Here is a 22945-nt window from a genome sequence, read left to right as displayed (position 1 = left end):
AGTTGTTTTGATTTGCATGTTCTTGATAACAAGTATTGAAGAATACCTTTTCATAGGCTCCACATTTTGTGTCTATTTTTGTTGTGCCCTATGAACTCTTATACTCTTGCTGTAACCCATTTTCTTAGCTCTATGTTTAAAAATAAATTATTTTACATATTTCATAAAAATTAATAAGTGACAGTTTAGATTTTTAAAAGGACCTTGAGTTATAAAATTATAAAGACTGCAAAAGATTGCATAGATAGATCAGGAACATGACATTACAGAACTTATTTCAGAATGACCCCAGAAAGTGGTAGGTAAAAAATATTTTACTGATATGTAATATTCCCATTCTTTAATAGCATATCATTCAAAAACAATTGATGACTGCTCCTTTTAATCATACAGTTTTACTGTTTTCTTGATTGAAGCATGAGTAAAATGGATCATTTGATCATATTTGCATCATTTAGTGAATTTTGGAGCAGAAACATTTAGTCATTATTGTGGTTGCTTTATTCAATGGCTGATCTTGATGCTATCCCAATTATCAGAAATTTCTGGTAATGTTTGTGAAAGCCATTCCTGGCTCTCATTTTAATTTCATATCATGCAAATTAGGAGTTTACCTTTTTTACATCCTGGGATGATTAGTGTTCTAAAAGGTTCTCATTTTCAAAGCCATCAATCAAACTGTATTTACTTATTTAGTGACCTTGAGTAAGTTTACTAACTATACTAAGACTCAATTTCTTTTCCTTTCCTTTTCTTTTCTTTTGCCACACCTGGAAATACTGAGGGCTTACTCTTGTTCTGTGCTCAGTTATCACTTCACAGTGCTGGGGATCAAGCCAAAGTTGACCCATGCAGGGCAAGCGCCTTAACCTCTGTGTTATATCTCTTGTACCTAAGTTTCTATTTCATCTATATTGATACTATCTTTGTCATTGGACTATATAAATAAATTATGATTCAATGAGATAATCCAGGTAAAGTGTTTGTTTTTTTAACTATGCCTTGTACATAATAAACAAATAATGGTGTCAACAGTTTTGGGGATGGTGACTATATATACAGACTTGTTTACTTCTAAATGTAATGGAAGAAAAAAAATACTAGAATTTTTTTAATTTTTAAAAATTTTAATATTTTAGTATTTAGGCAACTGATAGCAATAGATTGAGGAAAAAAATAAGCTTTGTATTACCTTTTTTTGGTAGGAAGGAAACTACTGTTTATATAAGAATATTGTGATATTAGGGCCAGAGTGATAGTACAACAGGTAAGGCATTTGCCTTGCATGCAGATGACTTGGGCTAAATCCCCAGCATGTGGTCCCCTGAGCCCCATCAGGAGTGATCTCTGAATACTGGTGTGGCCCAACACCCCCCCTCCATAAAAGAATATTGTGAATTTACATACTATTTTATTTGTAATGTTGGCTCAAAACAATCTGTTCTTCTAATTACTGGAGATTTCAGTGGAGCCATCAAGGAAGAGAGGTGAACTTCAAACATTTAAAGACTATTTTCACTCACATAAATAACAGTAGTCCCAGATATCTCAATGGACTCTTTGAATACAAGTATATAACTCATGAGGGAATAAAAATGAAATAAACAAGAAATCATCTTAACAGTCTAGCACCATAACTAGTTAATTAGTTATTTTGTATTGTAGAATATAATGCTAAATTTAGGATCATTATTTTTAAAAATAATGAATTATTGGTGATAAATTCCTAAATTCTTATGTTTATCTTATGTCTAGTCAAATATTGCATAAAAAATATAGCATGAGATTGGAAATGACATTTTTATTGAAGTAATACTGATTTGCAAGACAGTTTGTTTTTTAATAAAAATCTAATTGCTTTTACTAAGTCTATGGATAATTTAGGGATACAGTTTTTGCTTATTCAAAATATTTTACCAAGCCACTCTCTTTACTGAAGTACATGTATTTTTCCACCAGTTCATTAGATCCCTCTACCTTTCAATCCTCTTTCCCTCTTTCTCTGGTAACCTTAGTCCTATCTTCAAAGGGTTTGTTTCTGTATAGTTTTATATGTTCCCTTTGTTTACTTCTCCATATTCCAAATATGAGGAGATCATCTGTGTTTTTCCTTTTTGCTGATTTATTTTCTTAACACAATGCCTTCTAGTTCTATCCATAGTTTTGTTTAAGGTACTATTGTCCACATGGGTTATTTCCTGTCCTTGGCTCTTATTAATAGTACCACAGTGAACATTAATGATCACTTTTATTTCAAATTATCATTTTTTGTGTTTTTTAATAGATTCCTAGATGTGGAATTTCTGAAAGATCTATTTTTAATACTTTTAATATTTTAATATTTTGTCAAACTCTTTAAATGTAACAGACCTTTAAAAAATTGAAATAACAGTGGTCAGAGAGATAGGATAGGGAAAACATCATCTACTATTGATAGGCATTCTGTCTGGTTCAGTCTCCCTAAAAGAGCTATATCTTTCAAAAAAATGAATAGAATGCCCATATGACCTGGCAATATCATTCCGTTGTATCCCTCAAACACAAAAGCAAATTGGAAGGATATATGCGCACCTATATTCATCCAGCGCTTAGTATAGTAGCCAAGATATGGAAACAATACAAATGTCCAACTAAGGATGAATGAATCATGTTGCGGTACATGTACATACTGTACTACTATGTATGCTGCTCTAAGAAAGAACAAAATTATGCAATTTTCTTTGACATGGATTGAAATAGCATAATCAGTTAGAAGGAAGGAAAGATCTCTCTCATATGTGGGAGTAAAGGTACCATAACAAGGTAGCGACAAAGAGCCAAAGGCAACACAGTAAGAGAACTGATCTACACAACTAAGTTTGTATGGTTTGTCTGGGGACTGAAAGGGAGCAGCACTGGGTGCCTTGGGGAAAGGAAATAAGCGTACTGTAATGGATGAGATGGAATTATGTACAAAAGAAACCGTCATTAAAAATATTGTGAACCACAGAACCTCAATCAATAGAGTTTTAAAAGAATGAAACACTAAATCCTTCACCAAAAAAAATTGTAAGAAAATGTACAAGCATTAAAATGACAGCCTTACAGGTAATCAGTATTATATATTATAATATATAGTTAGTTGCAACAGATTATCTAAAATATCTTTGATTTAATATGTAAAGAATTTTTTAAATTGTTGATACAATTTACCATTTCACCTCAACCCCTGTGATATTCTGAAAAGAAAATCCTATGAACTGAATGATGACTTCCAGAACTTCCTACATTATCCAGTGTAACGATATTTGGACAAGAGACCTTTGGAAATAATTTGAGTTAAAATAATAACTGTGAGACTTTCCTATAGAATTAGTGGTTTTATAGGAAGAGGAATATTAAATTTCCCTATGATGTTAGAATACAGTGAAAAAAGATGGCCATCTGAAAACCAAGAAGATGGCTTGTATCAGGAACTAAGCTGGATATCAATTTGATTTTGGACATTTCAGTTTCTAAAACTATGAGAATTAAGTGTCTTAAACTTAAATTTAAAAGTCATCCTGTTTGTATTTTCCCATTCCATCACCATTTTATTATAGTACCTGAGCAGAAGAATGCAGAGAATAAAACTAGAAAATACAATTAAGAATTTAAAAAAAACAACATTTTGCTTTGTGGTGGTCAGCTTTGCTGCCATTATTTTTCTTTACCAACTGAGCATGAACCCTTTACACCTCTGCCTAAAACTGTGAGTGTTTTTACTTTGAAATAGACATTTTCAGACTTAGGGTCTACAGTTTTCTGGCTTTTCCTTTATTTTAAGGTGCATCAATATTATTCCAATTGCAAACGTTTTGTTTTTTGCAATTGAAATAGCTAGGCACCCTATGATCCTAGCTTGCTATCACTTACTTTGTTGGATGATATAATATTAATGTTTCATGTTCTGTGGATATATTATTTTTTTCAAATTAAAATACAATTCATGTACCATAAAATTCACCTATTCAAAATGTAAATTGCTATGATTTTCAGTATATTAACTATTGGGAATTTAAAATAAATTTTAAAACGTTTTTATCATTTAACATTTTTTAGAGGGGGCATACTTGGAGGTATTCTGGGCTTAGTTCTGGCTCTGCACTCAGAGATCACTCCTGGTGGGGTTCAGGGAACCATTGTTGTGCTAGAGATTGAACCTGGGTTGGTTGTGTGCAAGACAAGTACCCTATCTACTGTACAATTGCTCTGCCCCCATCTTTATCACTTTAAAATAAAAATATATATACATCAACAGTCAGTTTCTAGTACTTAGAATTCCTTTATAGAATTTAGCCTTAGTTGTCCAAGACACATACCTGTTATACTATGCTATAAACAGAACTTCATCCTTTTTTATTGATGGATATTAATTTATCATATGGAAATATCACATTTTATCTGATTCACCAATGAACCAGTAGTTAATTTACTTCTACTTTTAGGTTAGCTATAAACACATTTTATTTATCCATTCACCAGTTGATAGAAACTTGAATTTACTCTGTTTTGGCTTTCATAGTATGAAAAGTCCTATAAAAATCTTATGTGGATTTGTTTTTAATTTCTCTTGGTTATATAGGGGAGTAGAACCCTGCATCAGATAGTAACTATATTTTATATTTTGAGGAAATGCTAAGCCATTTTGAAAGTTCACATTATATTCTACTACCACCACAAATATATTGGTGCTCCAATTATTTTACCATTTTTGACAGCATGTGATAATAATTTTTAAATTTTAAACTTTGTTTAACCACCCCAGCTTGCAAAGTTATTCTTAATACAGTTGTTTCAGGCATTCAATGTTCCAACACCAATATCACCTGCAGTGTGACCTTCCCTCCACCATTGTGTCAGGCTTCCCACCAAACTTGCCATATGGTGTAAAAACATTTGGCAGGGGACAACCTCGGGAGAGCCCCATGACTCTTCCCCAGTCGGCTACCCCTGGGTTTCGGGGTGTAGGTCCCAGGCCGCTTGCCCATCTGGAGCAGCCGGGGCCATGGGGCAGACAGAAGAGGAAACAAGGGCCAAGCCGGTTTTTTGATCAGTTGCTGTTTATTCCATTCTCTCCATGAGCTTGTTCCAGTTCTCTGAGCTCTCCATTTCTCCTCTCTCCTCTCTCTCCCCCAGCACTCTTTCTTCCTAGCTCCTCACTCCTCCATCCCTGCTCTCTGGATTCTGCTCCCCTTCACTTGTCTCTCTCCCCTACTTGTCTCTCTCCACCTTGCCCTCTAGGCTACACAGTCTGGTAGCAAAATCAACATAAGAAAGGGCCTTTCCAAGGTCTTCCTAAGGGCCCACAAGTTTCAAAGGAAACTCCACCTCAGGGCATTCCAAAGCCCTTCCTGACTGCCCGCAGGCAAAATAAGGTGGTTTTCTCCTTTCCTCAGTCCAAAAACTCCATCAACATCTCAATACTAGTTATTTTTATATGGACACAGTAAGAGATACATTGAGGCTTGCTGGGCATCTCTCCAGGGAACATCTTGCAGACTCAGACTACAGTGCTCAGTCCAGATTAATCATTCCTAATCCTAGTAGGGTCTGAATCTAGTTATTACTTTTTGGATCATGACAGCTTTTTGTCCATGACCAAGCTCTTAACTTATAGTTAAGCATTAGGCACTTTGACCAGGACCATCTCGATGCCAGGGTAGCACTTAACTCACCCCTTGCCTTAGGTCCCTCCTGTCCCTCGTTGGGACCCTGCTTTTGGGGGTGCTAGGAAGTAAGGGCAGCTGAGGCTTAGGTTGAGAGAGAACAGTTGCCTAGGAGGAAAATAACATGTAGAGTCAAATGACTCCCAGGTTACAAAAGCATAGCATTTGCTAGTCTTCCTGTGCCCATACAAAAGGACATGGCTCTGAATAAACTATGCAAAGGACTCAAGGAGAAAAGAAAAACAGTATTTACAAGTCAACAGAACACAAAGAAAGAAGTTAAAATAAACACAGAGGAAAGTTCCCAATAAACCTAAACTATCTGAGGCTATGTTATCCTACAATATGGCAGGCACAAAATAACTTATTTTATATTGCTTGTTACAAAACAAAAAGGTAAGTGGAATTATCAAGAAATAGTTCAGTAAAAGAAAAATGATGAAGTTGTTATATCTCATAATGGGGTTGTTAAAGTCACTGTCTAAGAATTTACTGAGATATTTGTTGCTAGTTGAGCCTTTTCTGTTACTGCATTTACTTATTGAACTTAGTTGGCTTCTATACTACCTCCCCATCTAATTAGCTGTGCTACTACTGGACTATCAGTATTGTGAAATTTGAGGTGTCAGGCAATCATTCAAGCACAGAAGTGGAAAAAAGTGAAAAGATATAAAGAATGTATTCTATGGTATGAGTGTAGGAAGAACATATCTTAATTATAGGAGTTTCTGAGGAAGAGGAAGGAGAGTGAGGAATTACTGGTTCAATATGAGGATAGAGCCATTCACCCAGAAAGAAGCTCAAAGAGTTTCAAAGTTAACTCAGAATAAAATTAAATACAATAACAAGACACATTGAAATGAGAAAGCCAAAGAAAGAGAATCCTAGGAGCAGCAAGATCAAAGAAGAAAATTATAATGGACCCCACAGAAGATTCATGATAGATACATCAAATGAAGTTTATAGGATAAGAGAATGGCTTAACATAGCAAATTAATTAATTGAAAGAAACAGCCCAACAGGAGCAAGTATTTTGTTCAACAAGATTGTTAATCAAATTAGAATGAATGACACCAAATTTTAATAGCTAAGGAAGTTCAATACATTAAATTGATTTTGTCTTACCCACTGTACTTTCTCTCTGGCCCCTCAACAATCTAGCTTTACATCTGAATTCACCAGTTTAAAGGGCAGAGTGGATGACTGCATCAGAAAACTGAACCCTACTTATTACTGCTTTCAAGAGATTTATAGAATATAAACCCTCAACAATAATAAACACAAGTTCAAAGTAAAAGACCTTAAACAATATTCATCACTGTCATCCCATTGCTCATCGATTTGCTCAAGCAGGCACCAGTAATGTCTCCATCATGAGACTTGTTACTGTTTTTGGCATATTAAATATGTCACGGGTAGCTTGCCAGGCTCTGCTGTGTGGGCGAGATACTCTCGGTAGCTTGCTGGGCTCTCCGAGAGGGTCGAAGGAATTGAACCCGGGTCAGCCATGTGCAAGGCAAATGCCCTGCCGCTGTGCTATCGCTCCAGCCCTAAACAATATTATAGGCCAATATTGCCTAAAAAGATCAGATTGCCATACTTATATTAGACAACATAAAATTCAAATTAAAAATGCTGTAGGGGAATAGGGAGAGATGATACTTAGTGACCAAGTGTTGTCTACATACTGTGTGATCATGGGATCTACTCACAAATGTAAATACACCAAATATAATACTATTAAAATTTATAAAGTAACTGCTGATAAACATGAGGTGAGATATCAATAGCAACACTTTAATAGTAGGATATTTTAACACACCCATTCACCACTGGATATGTCTAGTAGCCAAAACGAATCAAAAATTAAAAAAAAATTCTTAGAAATGGAAGGTATGTATACAGATTTCCTAAAAATCAAGTGCACATTATTCTCCAGTTCACCTGGGATATTATTTAATATAGATCTCATGCATACATAATCCAAAAGATAAAAATAATACCTCTTGTCTTCTCAGACCACAGTGTTTTGAACTGAAAATTAATCACAAACAGAAAACTAAGACAACCGAAAATATTTGGATGCTAAAAAAATTAATACCAGATAGCCAGTGAATTAGAAAATCAAACAAGAAATTAAAAGAAATCAGGAAAAAAATGAGACTAAGACACAAGTTACCAGAACATAAAAAATGCAGCAATTTTTTCTAAAATGGAAGTTTATAGAATATAAACCCTCAATAAGAAATAAGAAAAGGCCCAAATATTGTTTATTTGTTTGTTTATTTTTAATGAATTACCGTGATGTATAGTTACAGACTTACAAACGTTCGTGCTTATGTTTCAGTCATGCAATGATTGAATTCCTCCACCAGTGCCCATTCACCACCACTAATATTCCCAGTATCTCCCCCACCACCACTCCCCTTGCCCCCTCCCTCCCTCTGTGGCAGGCGCATTTCTTTTTACTTTCTCTCTCATTTGGGGTATTGTGGTTTGCAATACAGGTATCAAGTGAAAAAGGCCCCAATATTGAACATAAAAAATGAATCTTAATTTGTTAGAACAACAGTAACAAATAGAACCCAAACTAAGCAGAGGGAGGAAAATGATATATTTAGAGCAGATGTCAATGAAGTATATATCAAAAATACAATGCAAAGATCAATAGAACAAAGAGTTTATTTTTCAAAAGAATAATTAAGACTAACAAACCCTTAGATTCACACAGGATAAAGAGATAGCCTCTAATATTTCAGAAATAAAAGGAGAAAAGTTACAACAGATACGAGAGAAATGAAAAAGATTATAATGAGATTACAATAGTTGTTTACCATAAATCCACTATTAAAATTATACTCAGTGCTGAAAATCTGATGTCTTTTCTTCTAAAATCAAGCACAAGGTAAGGATATCAGCATTCACATTGTGTGTTCCACATTCTATTAGAAGTACAGCAATTGGACTGAAAATCTGATGTCTTTTCTTCTAAAATCAAGCACAAGGTAAGGATATCAGCATTCACATTGTGTGTTCCACATTCTATTAGAAGAACACACATTGTGTGTTCCACATTCTATTAGAAGTACAGCAATTGGGCAATAAAATAGAAACAAGCAGTAATGGGAGTAATATGTGAGAAAAGGAGCCCTCATCCACTGTTGGTGGAAAAATCATCTGGTTCAGCCTTTATGGAAATAAATATTAAAAAAATAATTGAGTTTTCATCTGATCTAGTGATTCTACTTCTTAGCATCTATCTCAAGAGTCCAAAAAGATTCATTTGAAGATATTTGCATCTGATGTTCATCGCAGCACTGTTCATAATAACCAAGATTTGGAAACACCCCAAGTGTCAAGGAATAGAGGAGTAGTTAAAGACACTGTAAGATCAAGATATATACACGTGTGTGTGTGTTTGTGTATGTGTGTGTGTGAATTTATATATACACATGAATTCCTGATCTAAGAGATTAAGCCTGAAGTTATCTGATATGGGGAAGAAATTAGAGAATCATGCTGAGCAGAGTGAGTCAGAGATGGGCAAAACACAGACCTCTCTCAGATGTGAAATATAGAGAAACATAATAGAGAATAAAAAATGACTGAAGGTCATTATTTCTGGTATCAGGGTGTTACTGAAAATGAATTGGGGAGTGTTGACACCTTTTCTTCTTCTTTTTTTAATTTGGAAAGGATTTTAAAAATTTCAGAAATATTCTGATGTTTTGTTATCCACATTGTTCTGCAATAAGTTTATGAGTATCTTCTTCTTGATTAATTTTATGTTTATAAGTTCAAATGGGGAAGACAACTTAAAATCAAGGAGACAACCAGTTAAGACTCATGATTAGACTGGGACCAGAGAGATAGATAATACAGCAGGTAAGGTGGTTTGTCTTACACGTGGCCAACCTGGGTTTGATTCCTGGCATCCCATATGGTCCTTTGAGCCTGTGAAGTGTGATTCCTGAATGTAAAGCTATGAGTAACCCTTGAACTCCGCCAGTTGTGGCCCAAAACCAAAATACAAACAAAAGTCATGATTAGAAAATGAGTGTTGTGACTAAATCTTTTATACCAACTTAGTTAATATTTTTTGACTACTATAGAATACTGATCGGTTAAGTATATACATATTATTATTATCTATAGTTTATCCTTTTAATTTTTAAATATTTATAAATTAAGTACATACATGTATATCAAAAAAGTATACATCAAATTTAATCTAATAAATATGATAAATTATACTATAATTCTGTAACCTTTAAATAGGCTGAAATGTATCTAAACTTTTTTTGTTTTATATTTTTTGCTTTTTGGGTCACACTTGGTGATGCTCAAGGGTTACTCTTGGCTCTGCACTCAGGAATTACTCCTGGCAATGCCTGGGGGACCATATGGGAGCTGGGGATCAAACCTGGGTCAGATTCATGCAAGGAAAATGCCCAACCTGCTGGGCTATTGTTCAGTCCTGGTATAGAAGCATTTTTGGCAAAAATATTTCCATAATTTTCTGTTGCATAAAAAAATTATAGATCTTATGTAATTAATTATGCATGTTTATATATACTTATGCATCTTATGCATTATAATTACATGTAATTGGAAAAGATATTATGTAATGAATGCCCTACTGCAGGTTTTTCCCTTTAGGAATATGTTTTATTTATTTATTTATTTTAAATTTTAATTTTTTTAATTAATGAGTCACCGTGAGGGTGCAGTTACAGAGTTTCATGCCTGTGTTATAGTCATACAATACTCGAATACCCATCCCTGCACCAGTGCCCATTCTCCTCCATTGATGGCTCAAGGGTCCATCCCTCCCCTCCCACCCCTCCCCCCCCCACCCCACCCCACCCCCCCCCCGTGTCAGGGAATTACTTGATGTTCTCTCTCCTTTTGGGTGTTATGGATTGAATGGAGATACTGGGTAGCTATCATGTTCAATCTATAGTCTGCTTTTCAATCTGCCTCTCCTATCCTGAGTGGATCCTCCACTGCACTTTTGTTGGTGTTCCCTTCTCTGTCTGAGCTGCCCTCTCCCCCAGCATGTGAGGTCGGCTTCCAAGCCGTGGAGCAGGCCTCCTGGTACTATTGCTACTATTCTGTTTTATATTCCGCAAATGAGTGCGATTTTTCTGTGTCTGTCTCTTTCTTTCTGACTCATTTCACTTAGCATGATACTTTCCATGTTGATAGGAATATGTTTTAAATGAACTACATGCTATAATTTATCCTTTTTAAAATTTTTAAATTATTTTATAAAATATATTTATTTTAAAATAAACAAAATTCAAAGTCAATGGAAGGAAGTAATATAATTAGAGAATAAGTCAATTAGAAATTGAACTGATATAAAAGATCAATGAAACTAAGACGTGACTCTTCAAAGAACAAGCAAAACTAACAAATATTTACATTGGTCCATGAAGATAAAAAGAGAAAACCTTAAGAGACTGAATCAGAAATGAAAGAGAGGCATTCCATTAGATACAACAGAACTATAAAATAATATGAGACTGATGTGGATATACTTATGGCACTGAATTGGATAACCTGAAAAAGTGGATGAAATTTCATCATCACTGTCATCGCTGTCATCCTGTTGTTCATTGATTTGCTGGAGCTGACGCCAGTAACGTATCCATTCGTCCCAGCCCCGAGATTTTAGCAGCCTCTCCTTACTCGTCTTTCCTAATGATTGGAGGCTCTTTCAGGGTCAGGGAAATGAGACTGGTATTGTTACCGTTTTTGGCATATCGAATACACCATAGGGAGCTTGCCAGGCTCTTCTGGGGAGTTACAATACAATTTCCAATTCCTGGAAGTGACTTGAACAACTCCGGGGAAGTGGCATGTCTCAGGACTGGAGTCCATCTGCAGACGCCTACTGGCTGGTGCACAAAGACCTGTCCTTAATATTCTGATGTGGCACCAGATTGTAATTTTCCTATTTTAAATGGGATTTTGAGTAAGCTTGATGGTATCTTGTTATTTTTTAAAAATACTCTAATGTATGGCAAGAACTTTTGACATGCTCATTAAGGTTCTTACACCCTCTAAGACACTTGGCCCCCAGGTGTGGTGTGGGGCCTAAACATGCTCCACACCTGTTCCCATCACCTCCAGCCGTTGTTCCCCTGTGGAGGCTGATCCTCTAGTGTCCAGTGACCGTCAAACCACCCCGCCCCAGGGAGCCCTGGTGCCCCGGCAATCTGCAGGACACAGCTACAACTCATCCAAGAACCGACCAGCTTTTAATGTAGTAAGTTAAATGAATGCACTATATTTCTCCATAAAAAGGACAACATGCCACACTCACGGCGGCTCTCTGCAGACTCTGCAGACTTGGAGCCTGTTATATTCGGGTGTCTTTGCACATGAGACGCTGTAGCTGGGAAAGGTGGAAGTGGCTCCTGGGGAATTCCCACCGCGTTGGTTTGGGTTCACACCAACGTCCTGTGTAATTAAAAATTCCCAAGACTGAATCAGGAAGTAATAGAAAAGCTGATTAGACCAGTTGCAAGCAAGGAAATTTAAACAGTAATGAAGAGTTTCTCCAAAAATAAAATCCCAGGCCCAATTATTTTACTCATGAGTTTTCCTAAATCCTCAAAGATAACCTATTATCTATTTGTCTCTAAATCTGCCAAAAATTTGAAGGAAAGAGAATTCATCCAAACACTTTATAGGCCTATGTTACCTTGGTATGGAAAACAGACACCACTAAAAAAATAATCTCTGATGAAAATTGATGTGAAGATTCTCAACCAAATCTTGGCAAACTAAACTCAATAATATATTAAAATGGCATTTCTCAAATTAGGGCCACAGGTGAAAATAACTTATATGAAGCAGGAGAGCATAACATTAGAGGGTCAGTCAATGAGATAAGGGAGTTAAAGGAAGGAAACAAGATTAGACAGGACTCTATAGAAAACACAGTGGAAAATTAGGCAAAATATCCCATGAAAATAATTTCAGTGGTGTCTTCCAGGATTTTACTCCATTGATAAATATATCAGAAGGACAAACAAAGGAACTTTTATCTAACTCCAAGTTCCACACTGGAATGAAATTTTTGAACAAAAGAACAGGAATTCTGCTAAGGTGACATCCTCCAGTTGTGTGAGGTTTCTTATATTTCCCCTTTTCTTTTACCTTGTCTTAAAATTTTCATCTGAAAAACAAACAACTCAAAATGGCATATGAATGGATATAAGAAAATATTCACATACCATGTATCTGACAAAAGACTAATATCCAAAATATGTAAATTATCCACAAAGCTCAACATAAGAAACTAAAACTATGGAGAAATAGGAACCCTCATTCTTTTTTTTGTGGAAATGTAAACTCGTTTGCCTCTATTGAGAATGGTATGGATATTTCTCTAAAAATTATAAATAGAACTACCACAATATTCAGCAATTGCACTCCTACGTATCTATCCAAAGAATGCAAGCACACTAGTTCTAAAAGATTTATGTTTAGCTGTGTTCTTAGCAATGCTATTTACAGTAGCCAAGATCTGGAAATAATTCAAATGTTCGACAACAAATCAGCTGACATGGATATGGTATATATGCACAAATTGGGTTTCTACTCAACTATGAGAAAGTTTTGCCTTTTGGTACAGCATGGGTGGAAATGGGGGTCATTCTATTAAATGAAATAAGTAGAATGAATAATGACAAGTATCTATGATCTAATTCATATATGGGTTATTAGGGTAAGGAAGCAAATACATAATGTCCAGTGAAACAAGTTCTCAGACTCTGACCGCAGAATTGAGGTCTCCAAGGTGAGAAAAATATGCAGAATAGATCTATTGCACTGGATATTGGCATTTCAGTGGTGAGTTTGGTGTGATATCATTGTATTTACAAAGCATATAAAGTGTTATGTTCTTTTTTTTTAGTAGTGATATATTATAAAGTAATGTTACTTCTTAAAATAGTTATAGAGTGCTAAATATTTAGCTGAAAAATAGAATCTTTTTTCATTTATGTAGATTCTTTATTTGAAAGTTGATAGCACATTTTATATTAAATTATTCCTACCAAATGTTACTCATTTTCACATTTTGGTCTTTCTTTTATTTTGGTCTTACATAACTCATTATGATGGTGTGAATTCTTGTACTTTTGTTTTTTAATTGTTACAAAAGGTTTTAAACAGATAGCAACTGAAAAAATTATACTATGAAGTTATTTATATACATACCTACTTACATGTACATACATGTATATACTCGTGGCTCAATTATTGGTTATTTTTCTATAATTACTTTTTTAAACATGTCTTTTATCTATAACTGTTGTTTTGGTGGATGCATTGTGAAACAAATTATGTGTCAGCTTATCAACTAAAACTTTAGTATTCATATTATTGTATTTATATATTTCTTTTGTATCTTTTTTTGAGTGTTAAATACAAATAACTCTTGGGGCTGGAGTGATAGCATAGCGGGTAGGGCGTTTGCCTTGCAACTGAGTTTTGTGTATGATTCTGCTATTTTGTTGTACTGGTTTGTTGTTTCTAAAAGCCTTTTAGTAGGGTCAGAATGATAGTACAATAGGTAGGTCATTTGCCTTGCACACAACCAAGCCGAGTTCAATCCCCAGCATTCCATATCATCCCCCAAGCATCTCCAGGAGTAACCCTGAGCATTACCTGATGTGATCCCAAAAGACAAGCAAATGAATAAAATTAAAGTTTTTAATGGAATCCTTAAGGTATTTCTTTTTTAATTTAATTTAATTTTTGTAAATTAGTTCACAATATTTGATTACATTTAATATTCTAACACCAATCCCACCACCATTACACCTTTCTACAACCTTAAGATATTTCTTAAGGTATTAAGATATCCTTGAGGCATTTTAATACCTTAAGATATTACATCAGGAATATGTAATATCTTCACATACTTTTTCATTTCATTTACAACTAATGATTGGTTGGCTTCTTTTCTTAATTGAAACACTTTGTTTCTTTTCATTGCCTAATTGCTGCCACTATGACTTCTAGTGCAATATTGACTGAAAGTGGAAAAAGTGGACTTCTGTTTTGTACTTTATCTCAGATAAATGACTTTTAGCTTTTTCCCTATTTAGTATTATGCCAACTGTGGGTTTCTTGTAAATGGCTGTTATTATCTTGAGGAAATTTCCTTTTATCCCTATCTTGTTGAGGGTTTTTTTTTCAAGCATAAATTGGTGTTGGATTTTGTCAAAAGCTTCCTCTACGTTGATTTATGATCATGACATATTTCTTTTATTAATATGATTATTACAACGATTGATTTATATCTGATAAAAGATTCATATCTAAGATGTACAAACAGTAACAGAGATCAACATCAATAAATCTTACAATCACATAAAAAATGAGGAGAGGAAATGAACAAAAATTTCTCATAAGAAGACATGATTTGTAGACATATAGAAACTATCATTATCATTATCATGGATACCCAAATTAAGACAACAAAACATCACCTCACACCAGTGGGAATGACATAAATCAGAGAGGATAGGAACAACTTCTCCTGACAGGGATATGATGAAAAAAGGAAATTTCATGCCCTGCTGTCTACTGCAATCCTTATGTAAAGCATTATGAGATTCCTCAAAATACTAAAAATAGAGCTAGCCTATGACCCATCAATACCACTGCTTGGTATCTACTCACAATATACAAAAACAACCTTTCAAAAATATATGTGCACACCTGTATGCATTGCAGCAACTTAGTACAATAGCCGGTTTATGGAAACAAGGTGCCCAGTAACAGAAGAGCAGATAATGAAGCTATAATATGTATACACAATAGAATATTACTCAGCTATAAGAAATGATGAAGTAATGCAATATATACTTATTCGGGTGAAACTGGAAGATTCCTGTTAAGTGAAATCAGTTAGAAGGATAAGATCAAATACCAGATGTTCTCACTAATCTGTGGTTTCTATAATAATATACTAAGGAATGGTAGGTAGCAAATAATTCAGAAAAAGAAATGTTAAGAAAAGAGAAATGGAGGGGTAAGCAAAAAGAGGAGGTGTGATAGTAACTCAGGGAAAGTTACTATCAGAGACCAGGTCCCCTAGATGGTGTAGAGGCAAAGTATCAGTATATAATCCAAAATAGCCAACACTACAAGCATTGGACCCAAACTATAACAACTAAACTTAAATATGTAACAAAGGACAAGTTGGGGGATGAGAAGGAACCTGCGATAAGTAGTGGAGGAATGGGGATATGGAGTGTGGGGGTGGGAACATTATATACTAGGAAAACAAACCATTGTAAACAAGTACCAAAATGTCTAAATAAAAGAAAAATAATTAACTCTGTTACAATTCTTCGTATATATATATATATATATAGCAAAAACAAAATATAGAATGTTAAATCCACTTGATAAATGAAAATATCCCTTGTCTGTCATTTTTCCTCATAACTTTCTGGTTATGTTTTTAAGCATATGGTAGTTTTGCTTATTCATAATATTTATGAATGCAATCATACTATGAGCACCCTTTGGTTTTGCTTGAAAGATCATATTGATTTAGAGAATCATACACATTGTTGCCTTTGTGATTTTTCTTCTAATTATTGGTAGTCTTCTATTGTTTGAGATAAATTATTCCACGGTTTTGCTTTTTGATTTTCCTTTTCTTGAACATATGGGTAATTTATAGGTTTTATGCATAAAGCTATTAGAGCACCCTCTAAAAATTATTTGTAGAACAAATACTCCTAATTTTCCTGGGTATATATATATATATGTTGAATTTCTAGACCATAGAACAGGCATACATAGTTTTACAAGAAAATGTAAGATTTTTCCAAGGGGTTTATGTCATTTTTTACCTTACTAACTCTTGGTAGTATTTTTTTTTCAGCAATTTTAGTCACTTAGGTGGTTGGGTAGTTGTATCTTGTGATTTAAAATTTTATTTTCTTGATAAGTATTTTTATTATTTTCTCTTTTTCAGACAGTTCGACATGGTTTTCCTTATCAGCCCACAGCACTGGCCTTTGACCCAGTTCAGAAAATCTTGGCTATTGGGACAAGAACAGGTGCTATACGAATGTATCCTTAATTTTTGGTTCATTATTTGCATTACTAATACTAATTACCTTTCTTTAAATATTCAAATAAACAAATGATTATGACAAAGCAACATACACCTTTTTCCTTATAAATGAATAATAATTGTGAAAACCCACAAGATCAATTTTTAAAACACTTCTCATGTCTTTAATATAAGTATTCATGTGTGTTTTTATCTTCAGCTACTAAAGTTCATTTTGTTTGGCTACCTGTGGTGTATTCGATATGCCAAACAACAGTAACAAGTCTCACAGTGGAGATGTTACTGGTGCCCAGTCAAGCAAATTGGTGAACGGGACAACAGTGCTACAGTGCAGTTTTTGGGCCACACCCAGTGATGCTCAGCACTTACTCCGGACTGCACTGAGGTTTTACTCTTTAGAAGAGTAGTCTTTTGAATCTCTGTGGCCTGTGTTCCTATGTTTAGGATTATTGTGTCTTCCTGATGCATTAATCTCATTATCATTATGTAATGTCTTTGTGTTAAGCAATTTCTTGGTCTTAAATTTATTAATATAATTACTCCTGTTTATGAATGTAATGTTTTTATGGCATATCTATTACCATATTTTAATTTTCAGCCTACCTATGTAATTGCATTTGAAGTGAGTTCATTGCAAAGACTGCATAGTGTTAGGTAATTTTCTTTTTTTTTTTTACTGAAGTAACATATTAGCTTCAATTTTACAGTATAATTATTGAAATTTATGTAGATTTTGAAAAAGGTCATAATTATAACATGCTTCACCCATGATCCAGAGTTAACATTTTTCTTTTTTGTTTTAATATAAACACCATTGTTCACAAAGTCATTCATAAAACAGTTGTTTTAGGCATTCAATGTTCCAACATCAATTCTACCACCATTGTGACCTCCCCTCCACCAATGTCCCCAGTTTTTCATCTACTCCCAAGCCTGCTCTCTTAGAAGACACAGGTTTACCTCGTATTGCTTGTTGAAACAGAATGGCAAATGAAATTATTTTTTAAAATGATCAATAAAAGTCAATTTTTGATAGTTTTTACATTTCACGGTAGTGTTACTAATGTAATTGAGGATTTACTGAGCTGGTTGGTGCTAGTTGACCCTTCTTTGTTAATTGTTTTTACTCATTGAATTTGGTGGGCTTCTGTGCAAATGTCTATCACATTGGCTGTACTTCTACTGGGTTGTCAGTACTGTGAAATTTGTGGAGGTGTTGTGCCACACTTGGCGGCATGGTGGTTTGATGAAGTTCAATTGTGCAGCTCGATTGTAATATGCCAGGGGATATTGGGTGTGGGTGTGGACTTCTGGGCCTTCTGGTAGGGAGGGGAATCTACCTATCCCCAGAAGGCCACAGAATTCACAGTCTAGAGATATTTCAACTTGGGATAATTCAAAGGCTTATATGTTCTATATGTACCTATATGTTCCATTGCACCACTGTTCACAATAGCCAAAATCTGGAAACAACTCAAGTGCCCTAGAACAAATGACTGGTTAAAGAAACTTTGGTTCATCTATACATCATCTATGCAGCTGTTAGGACAGATGAAGTCATGAAATTTGCTTATAAATGGATAGACATGGAGAGTATCATGCTAAGTGAAATGAGTCAGAAAGAGAGGACAGACATAGAAGGACTGTACTCATTTGTGGAGTATAGAATAACATCACATGAGGCTGATACCCAAAGACAGTAGATATAAGGGCCAGGAGGATTGCCCCATAGCTGGAAGCCTGCTTCATGAGCAGAGGGGAGAAGGATGATGGAATAGAGAAGGGATCACTAAGAAAATGATGGCTGGAGGAATCAGTTCAGGATGGGAGTTGTGTGCCAAAAGTAGATCATGGACCAAAATGATGACCTCTCAGTGTTTGTATTGCAAGCCATAATGCCCAAAAGTAGAGAGAATATGGAGAATATTGTCTGCCATGGTCGGGGATATTGGTGGTGGAGAATGTGCACTGGTAGAAGGATGGGTGTTTGATCATTGTGTGACTGTAACTCAAACATGAAAGCTTGTAACTCTCCAGCCCTCATCACTTTATTAAACTAATTATTTCTACTTGTTTCATTGTGACATTTTCAATGTTTATTATCATGTCTGAAAATAATTTCATAATTTCTTCTTTTCAAATGTGGATTCCTTTTATATTTCTACCAAACTATTATATCTAGGACTTCCAAACTGTTGATAAGTGCTAGTGAGAGTCACATTTTTGTCATTCCAAATATTAGAAGAAAAGTGTTAACTTTTTCATTATAGAGTAAGCTGATGCTTGTGGGTTCATTTTTTTTTTGACCTTTGATGTTGAGCTATGTTTTCTTCACTCCTAGCTTTTTTCCCCCAAATCATAAACATATTAAATCTTTTTAAATCCTCTTTTGGTTTCTATTTATATGATCATGTATTTTTTTCTTTTTGTTTAAAAAAATTTAATATTTTTTAAATTTTAATACTGTGAGTTACAAAGGTTTTCTAATAGAATTGTTCAGGAATACAGTGTTGCAACATCAATCCCAGAGTCCAGTGTCCCCAGTCACTGAGATCTCCCAGCAAGCCCCCTTGGCAGCCATATAGCAAATTTATTTTTTCTTTTAGTTGAAGTGAAATATTATGTTACTTTGTATATGTTGAACCACCCTTGCCATCCTAAGATAAATCCTAATAAATGATTCCTTTGACTGTTACATATTTATTTTATCAAGATTTTGTTTAGGTTTTTAAAATATGTGTTCAGTGATATCAGTCTGCAGTTTTTTGGTTGTGGGGGGTAGAGGGTGGGTAGACCCAGCTATGCTCAGAGATTACTGCTGGCTCTGTACTTAGGAATCACTCTTAGTGGTGCTACAGGTACCATATGAGGTACTGGGGCTTGGACCCTAGTCTGCTGCATGCAAGGCAAAAGATAATACGCCTTACCAGCTGTATTATCTTTCTGGCCTGTTTTTGCATTCTTTTATCTGTGATTTTGGGATGAAAATTATATTAGTAAAATTAAAAATATATTAGTATGAATTATTGTTCCCTCTTCATTTTCTTTGGAGTTTCAGTAGGATACACACTAGTTTTCTTGAAAAATATGTAAAATTTTCTAGTGGAACAATTTAGTCCTGAGCTTTTTTTTTTCCATAGGGAATCTTTTAATTATTATCTCCATCTCAGTACTTGTGATTAGTTTATTTAAGTCCTCTATTTCTCTGTAGTTCAGTTTAGGAAAGTTTATGACTCTAAAAGTTTCTCTAGATTCTATCTTGTCCAGTTTGTTTGTAGATAGAGATCATCATAGCATCTTGTGAGTCAATTTTAGCTTGTTTGTTCTGGGGACATACCCACTGCACTCAGGAATTACTCCTGTCTCTGTGCTCCTGGAGGGGCTCAAGGACCATATGGGTTGCCAGGGATCAACTCCAGGTCAATTGTATACAAAGTATACAAGTTGTATACCCTGCCCACTGTACTATCTCTCCAGCCCCTCAAAAAACTTATTAAGGCGTTCAAAAATAAAATTCCATGAAAATTGCAAGAAAAAACAACTGAATTAAAGTACAACTGGTAAGATTATTTTTGGATTTAAAAATATTTTATGTGACTTAAACAATTTTCCATAATTATTGACAAGTAATTTATCCACTGTACTATACTGTACTATTGTTTCAACCCCCTTGTGATTCTTTATATTACTGAAGTATATGTCATAACTGCATTTTTTCATTTCTGATTTTTTTAATCAAATTTTTCCCTTAAGAATCTAGTGAGGGGGCTGGAGCGATAGTACAGCGGGAAGGGCATTTGTCTTGCACATAGTTGAACAGGGTTCTGGCCCCAGCATCTTGTATGGTTCCCCTAGCACTGCCAAGAGTAATTCCTTACTGCAGAGCCAGGAGTAACCTCTGAGCATCACCAGTGTGACCCAAAAAGCCAAAAAAAAAAATCTAGTGAGGGTTTTATCAATTTTATTGATCATTTGAAAGAACTATCTTTGTTTACTTAATCTTTTGTACTCTAAAAAATTATACTGCATTTATTTCTGTTTAATTTTAATTATTTCTTTCCCTCTGCTGAATATGTTCCCACTTTCTGGAAGGTAGTGTTTTTCTTTTAAAGAAGTTGTATTTTTTTAAAGCAGTATGCTTCACAAAGTTATTCATACTTGATTTTTATGTTTTTCTAGTTTTTTCAGGTAAAATATTGGATTGTTAAGGACTTTCTTATATATTCATGTAGGCCTGTATTTTGGAAAAAATACTAGATAATATGTTATTTATATAGTAATCAAGAACTCTTGTGTTTCATGTATAATCTTTCCTTATAATGTCTAATTTGCACTGATAATGATGTGCATTTATTTTTATCAGAGCATTCCTTTATGTATCTGTTAAGTCTATCTCTTTAAGAACTTCATTTAATGCCATTCTTGCTAAATTTTTTAATGTATTGTCTGCTCTTTGCTGTGGAATATGTATTTAAATTCTTTACAATTATAATTTGACTTTCATTGTATCCCTTCAGGCCTGTTAATATTTTATTTATATGAATCCTCCTATTTTGGGTGCCAATATATTGATTACTATTTTATTTTTTATTAGATTGTCTCCTTGGTCAAAACATTATAATCATCTTTGTCTCATTGTGTTTTCAGGTTGTAATTCTACCTAATTTAATTGTGAGACTAGCAGTTCTCGAAATTTTTCTGAATATTGGCTTGTGACATTTTGCTTTAGCCTTTTACTCTGACCCTATATTTGCCTTTATATCTGATACGAGACCCTTGATTACTTAGTATAGATAGATAATTATTTTAATTCACCTAGCCTTTTCTGTTTTTGACCAGTGAGTTTATCTCATTCACATTTATGGTGACTATTGATATGTGAGGATTTTTAAATTTTTTAAATAGCAGCTTCTTCAGTTTTTAAAATGTTTTCTTTTTTATTAAGATAACATGATTTACATAGTTGTTCATAATAGAATTGTTTCAGGCATACAATATTGCAATACTAATCTCACCCACAATGTACCCAGAGCCCCTGTCATCCCACAGTCTGGGTCCTTGGCAAGCATATAACAAATTACTTTCATATTACTTAGTCCAATAAACTTAAAAGAATGGCAAATTGAATTATTAGAAAAAATGAATAAAAGTCAATTTATGATGATTAATTGCTATGTTTTTAATCTTAATCTAATAGAGGAAAACCATATGTACCATTAGTGAGTGCCGAATTCAATACCACATGATGGGAAGGTTTTCCTGTCCTTTAAAGGAGCTCTTTCAACACTTCTTGCAAAACTGGATTCAAGGCTATAAATTCCCTGAACTATTGCCTATAGATGAAACTCTGTATAGTTCCTTTAAATCTGAATGATAAATATTTGAGGATTTTTTTACTGGCAGTCTGTTTTTCTGGTTGTTTTATATGTATGATTTTCTTACTTGTTTCTGTCTTTTCAGCTGGATGTTTTTCTGTGGTGATTACCTATTTTTTTTACTTCTAAATTAGTCTACTCCAGATTTTAGTTTTTGTAGTTACCATATATATTGTCTCATACTTACTATATCTGAAAAAGTTTTCTGTATGTTGCTGTTATCTTCTTGTGATTTTATGATTAAATCAATTTAGTCATTTTTTTACATGCTTATGTTTTGCTACTTCAGATCACTGATTTTCTGACTATACCAATTCATTGTATATGCTTATATTTTCTACTTTATTTCACTGTGTTTCTCTTACTGTATTATCGTTTATCACTTTGCCCAAGGTTTTGTGTTCTTTTGTTTCTTCCTTCTTAGAAGATCTTTCAACATTTTTTTGTAAAGTATTTCTGGTGACGATAATTTGAGTCACTATCATAAGCATAAAAGACAATTTATTGATGTAAGTAGCTGAAAAGTTCAATACAAACAAGTGGCAAAATTAAGCAAACAAAACAGTGTGATGATTGCCTATGGGTAAATCTTTGATATTTTCTCTTTTCTCTTTTATATTTCATATTATGCATTTGTCTGCACAGAAAATTTGCTATGTTTATAATCAGGGAAGCATTATCTAATTGGGGCTCATACAGAATTTCCCACATTGTGTTATAATCAGCTGGGATTCTTATTACTTCAATGGCAGAAAACTTTTTCTTAC

At 34.2% G+C, this 22945-nt stretch overlaps 1 protein-coding gene across 12 annotated transcripts in view; it reads left to right on the top strand.

The window, feature by feature from the left end:
• Positions 1–22945, top strand: part of STXBP5L (syntaxin binding protein 5L) — a 313192-nt gene that overhangs the window by 18271 nt on the left and 271976 nt on the right. For all 12 annotated transcript variants that reach the window (XM_055125555.1, XM_055125554.1, XM_055125553.1 and 9 more), the window contains exon 3: positions 16702–16799. In XM_055125555.1, coding sequence (XP_054981530.1) covers positions 16702–16799 — 98 coding nt within the window. The remainder of the gene's footprint in view (positions 1–16701; positions 16800–22945) is intronic.

This window comes from Sorex araneus, chromosome 2 (assembly GCF_027595985.1).
Source record: "Sorex araneus isolate mSorAra2 chromosome 2, mSorAra2.pri, whole genome shotgun sequence".
Lineage (NCBI taxonomy): Eukaryota > Metazoa > Chordata > Mammalia > Eulipotyphla > Soricidae > Sorex > Sorex araneus.
Note: the sequence above shows the minus strand (reverse complement) of the source record. Positions and strands in the feature narration are given on the sequence as shown.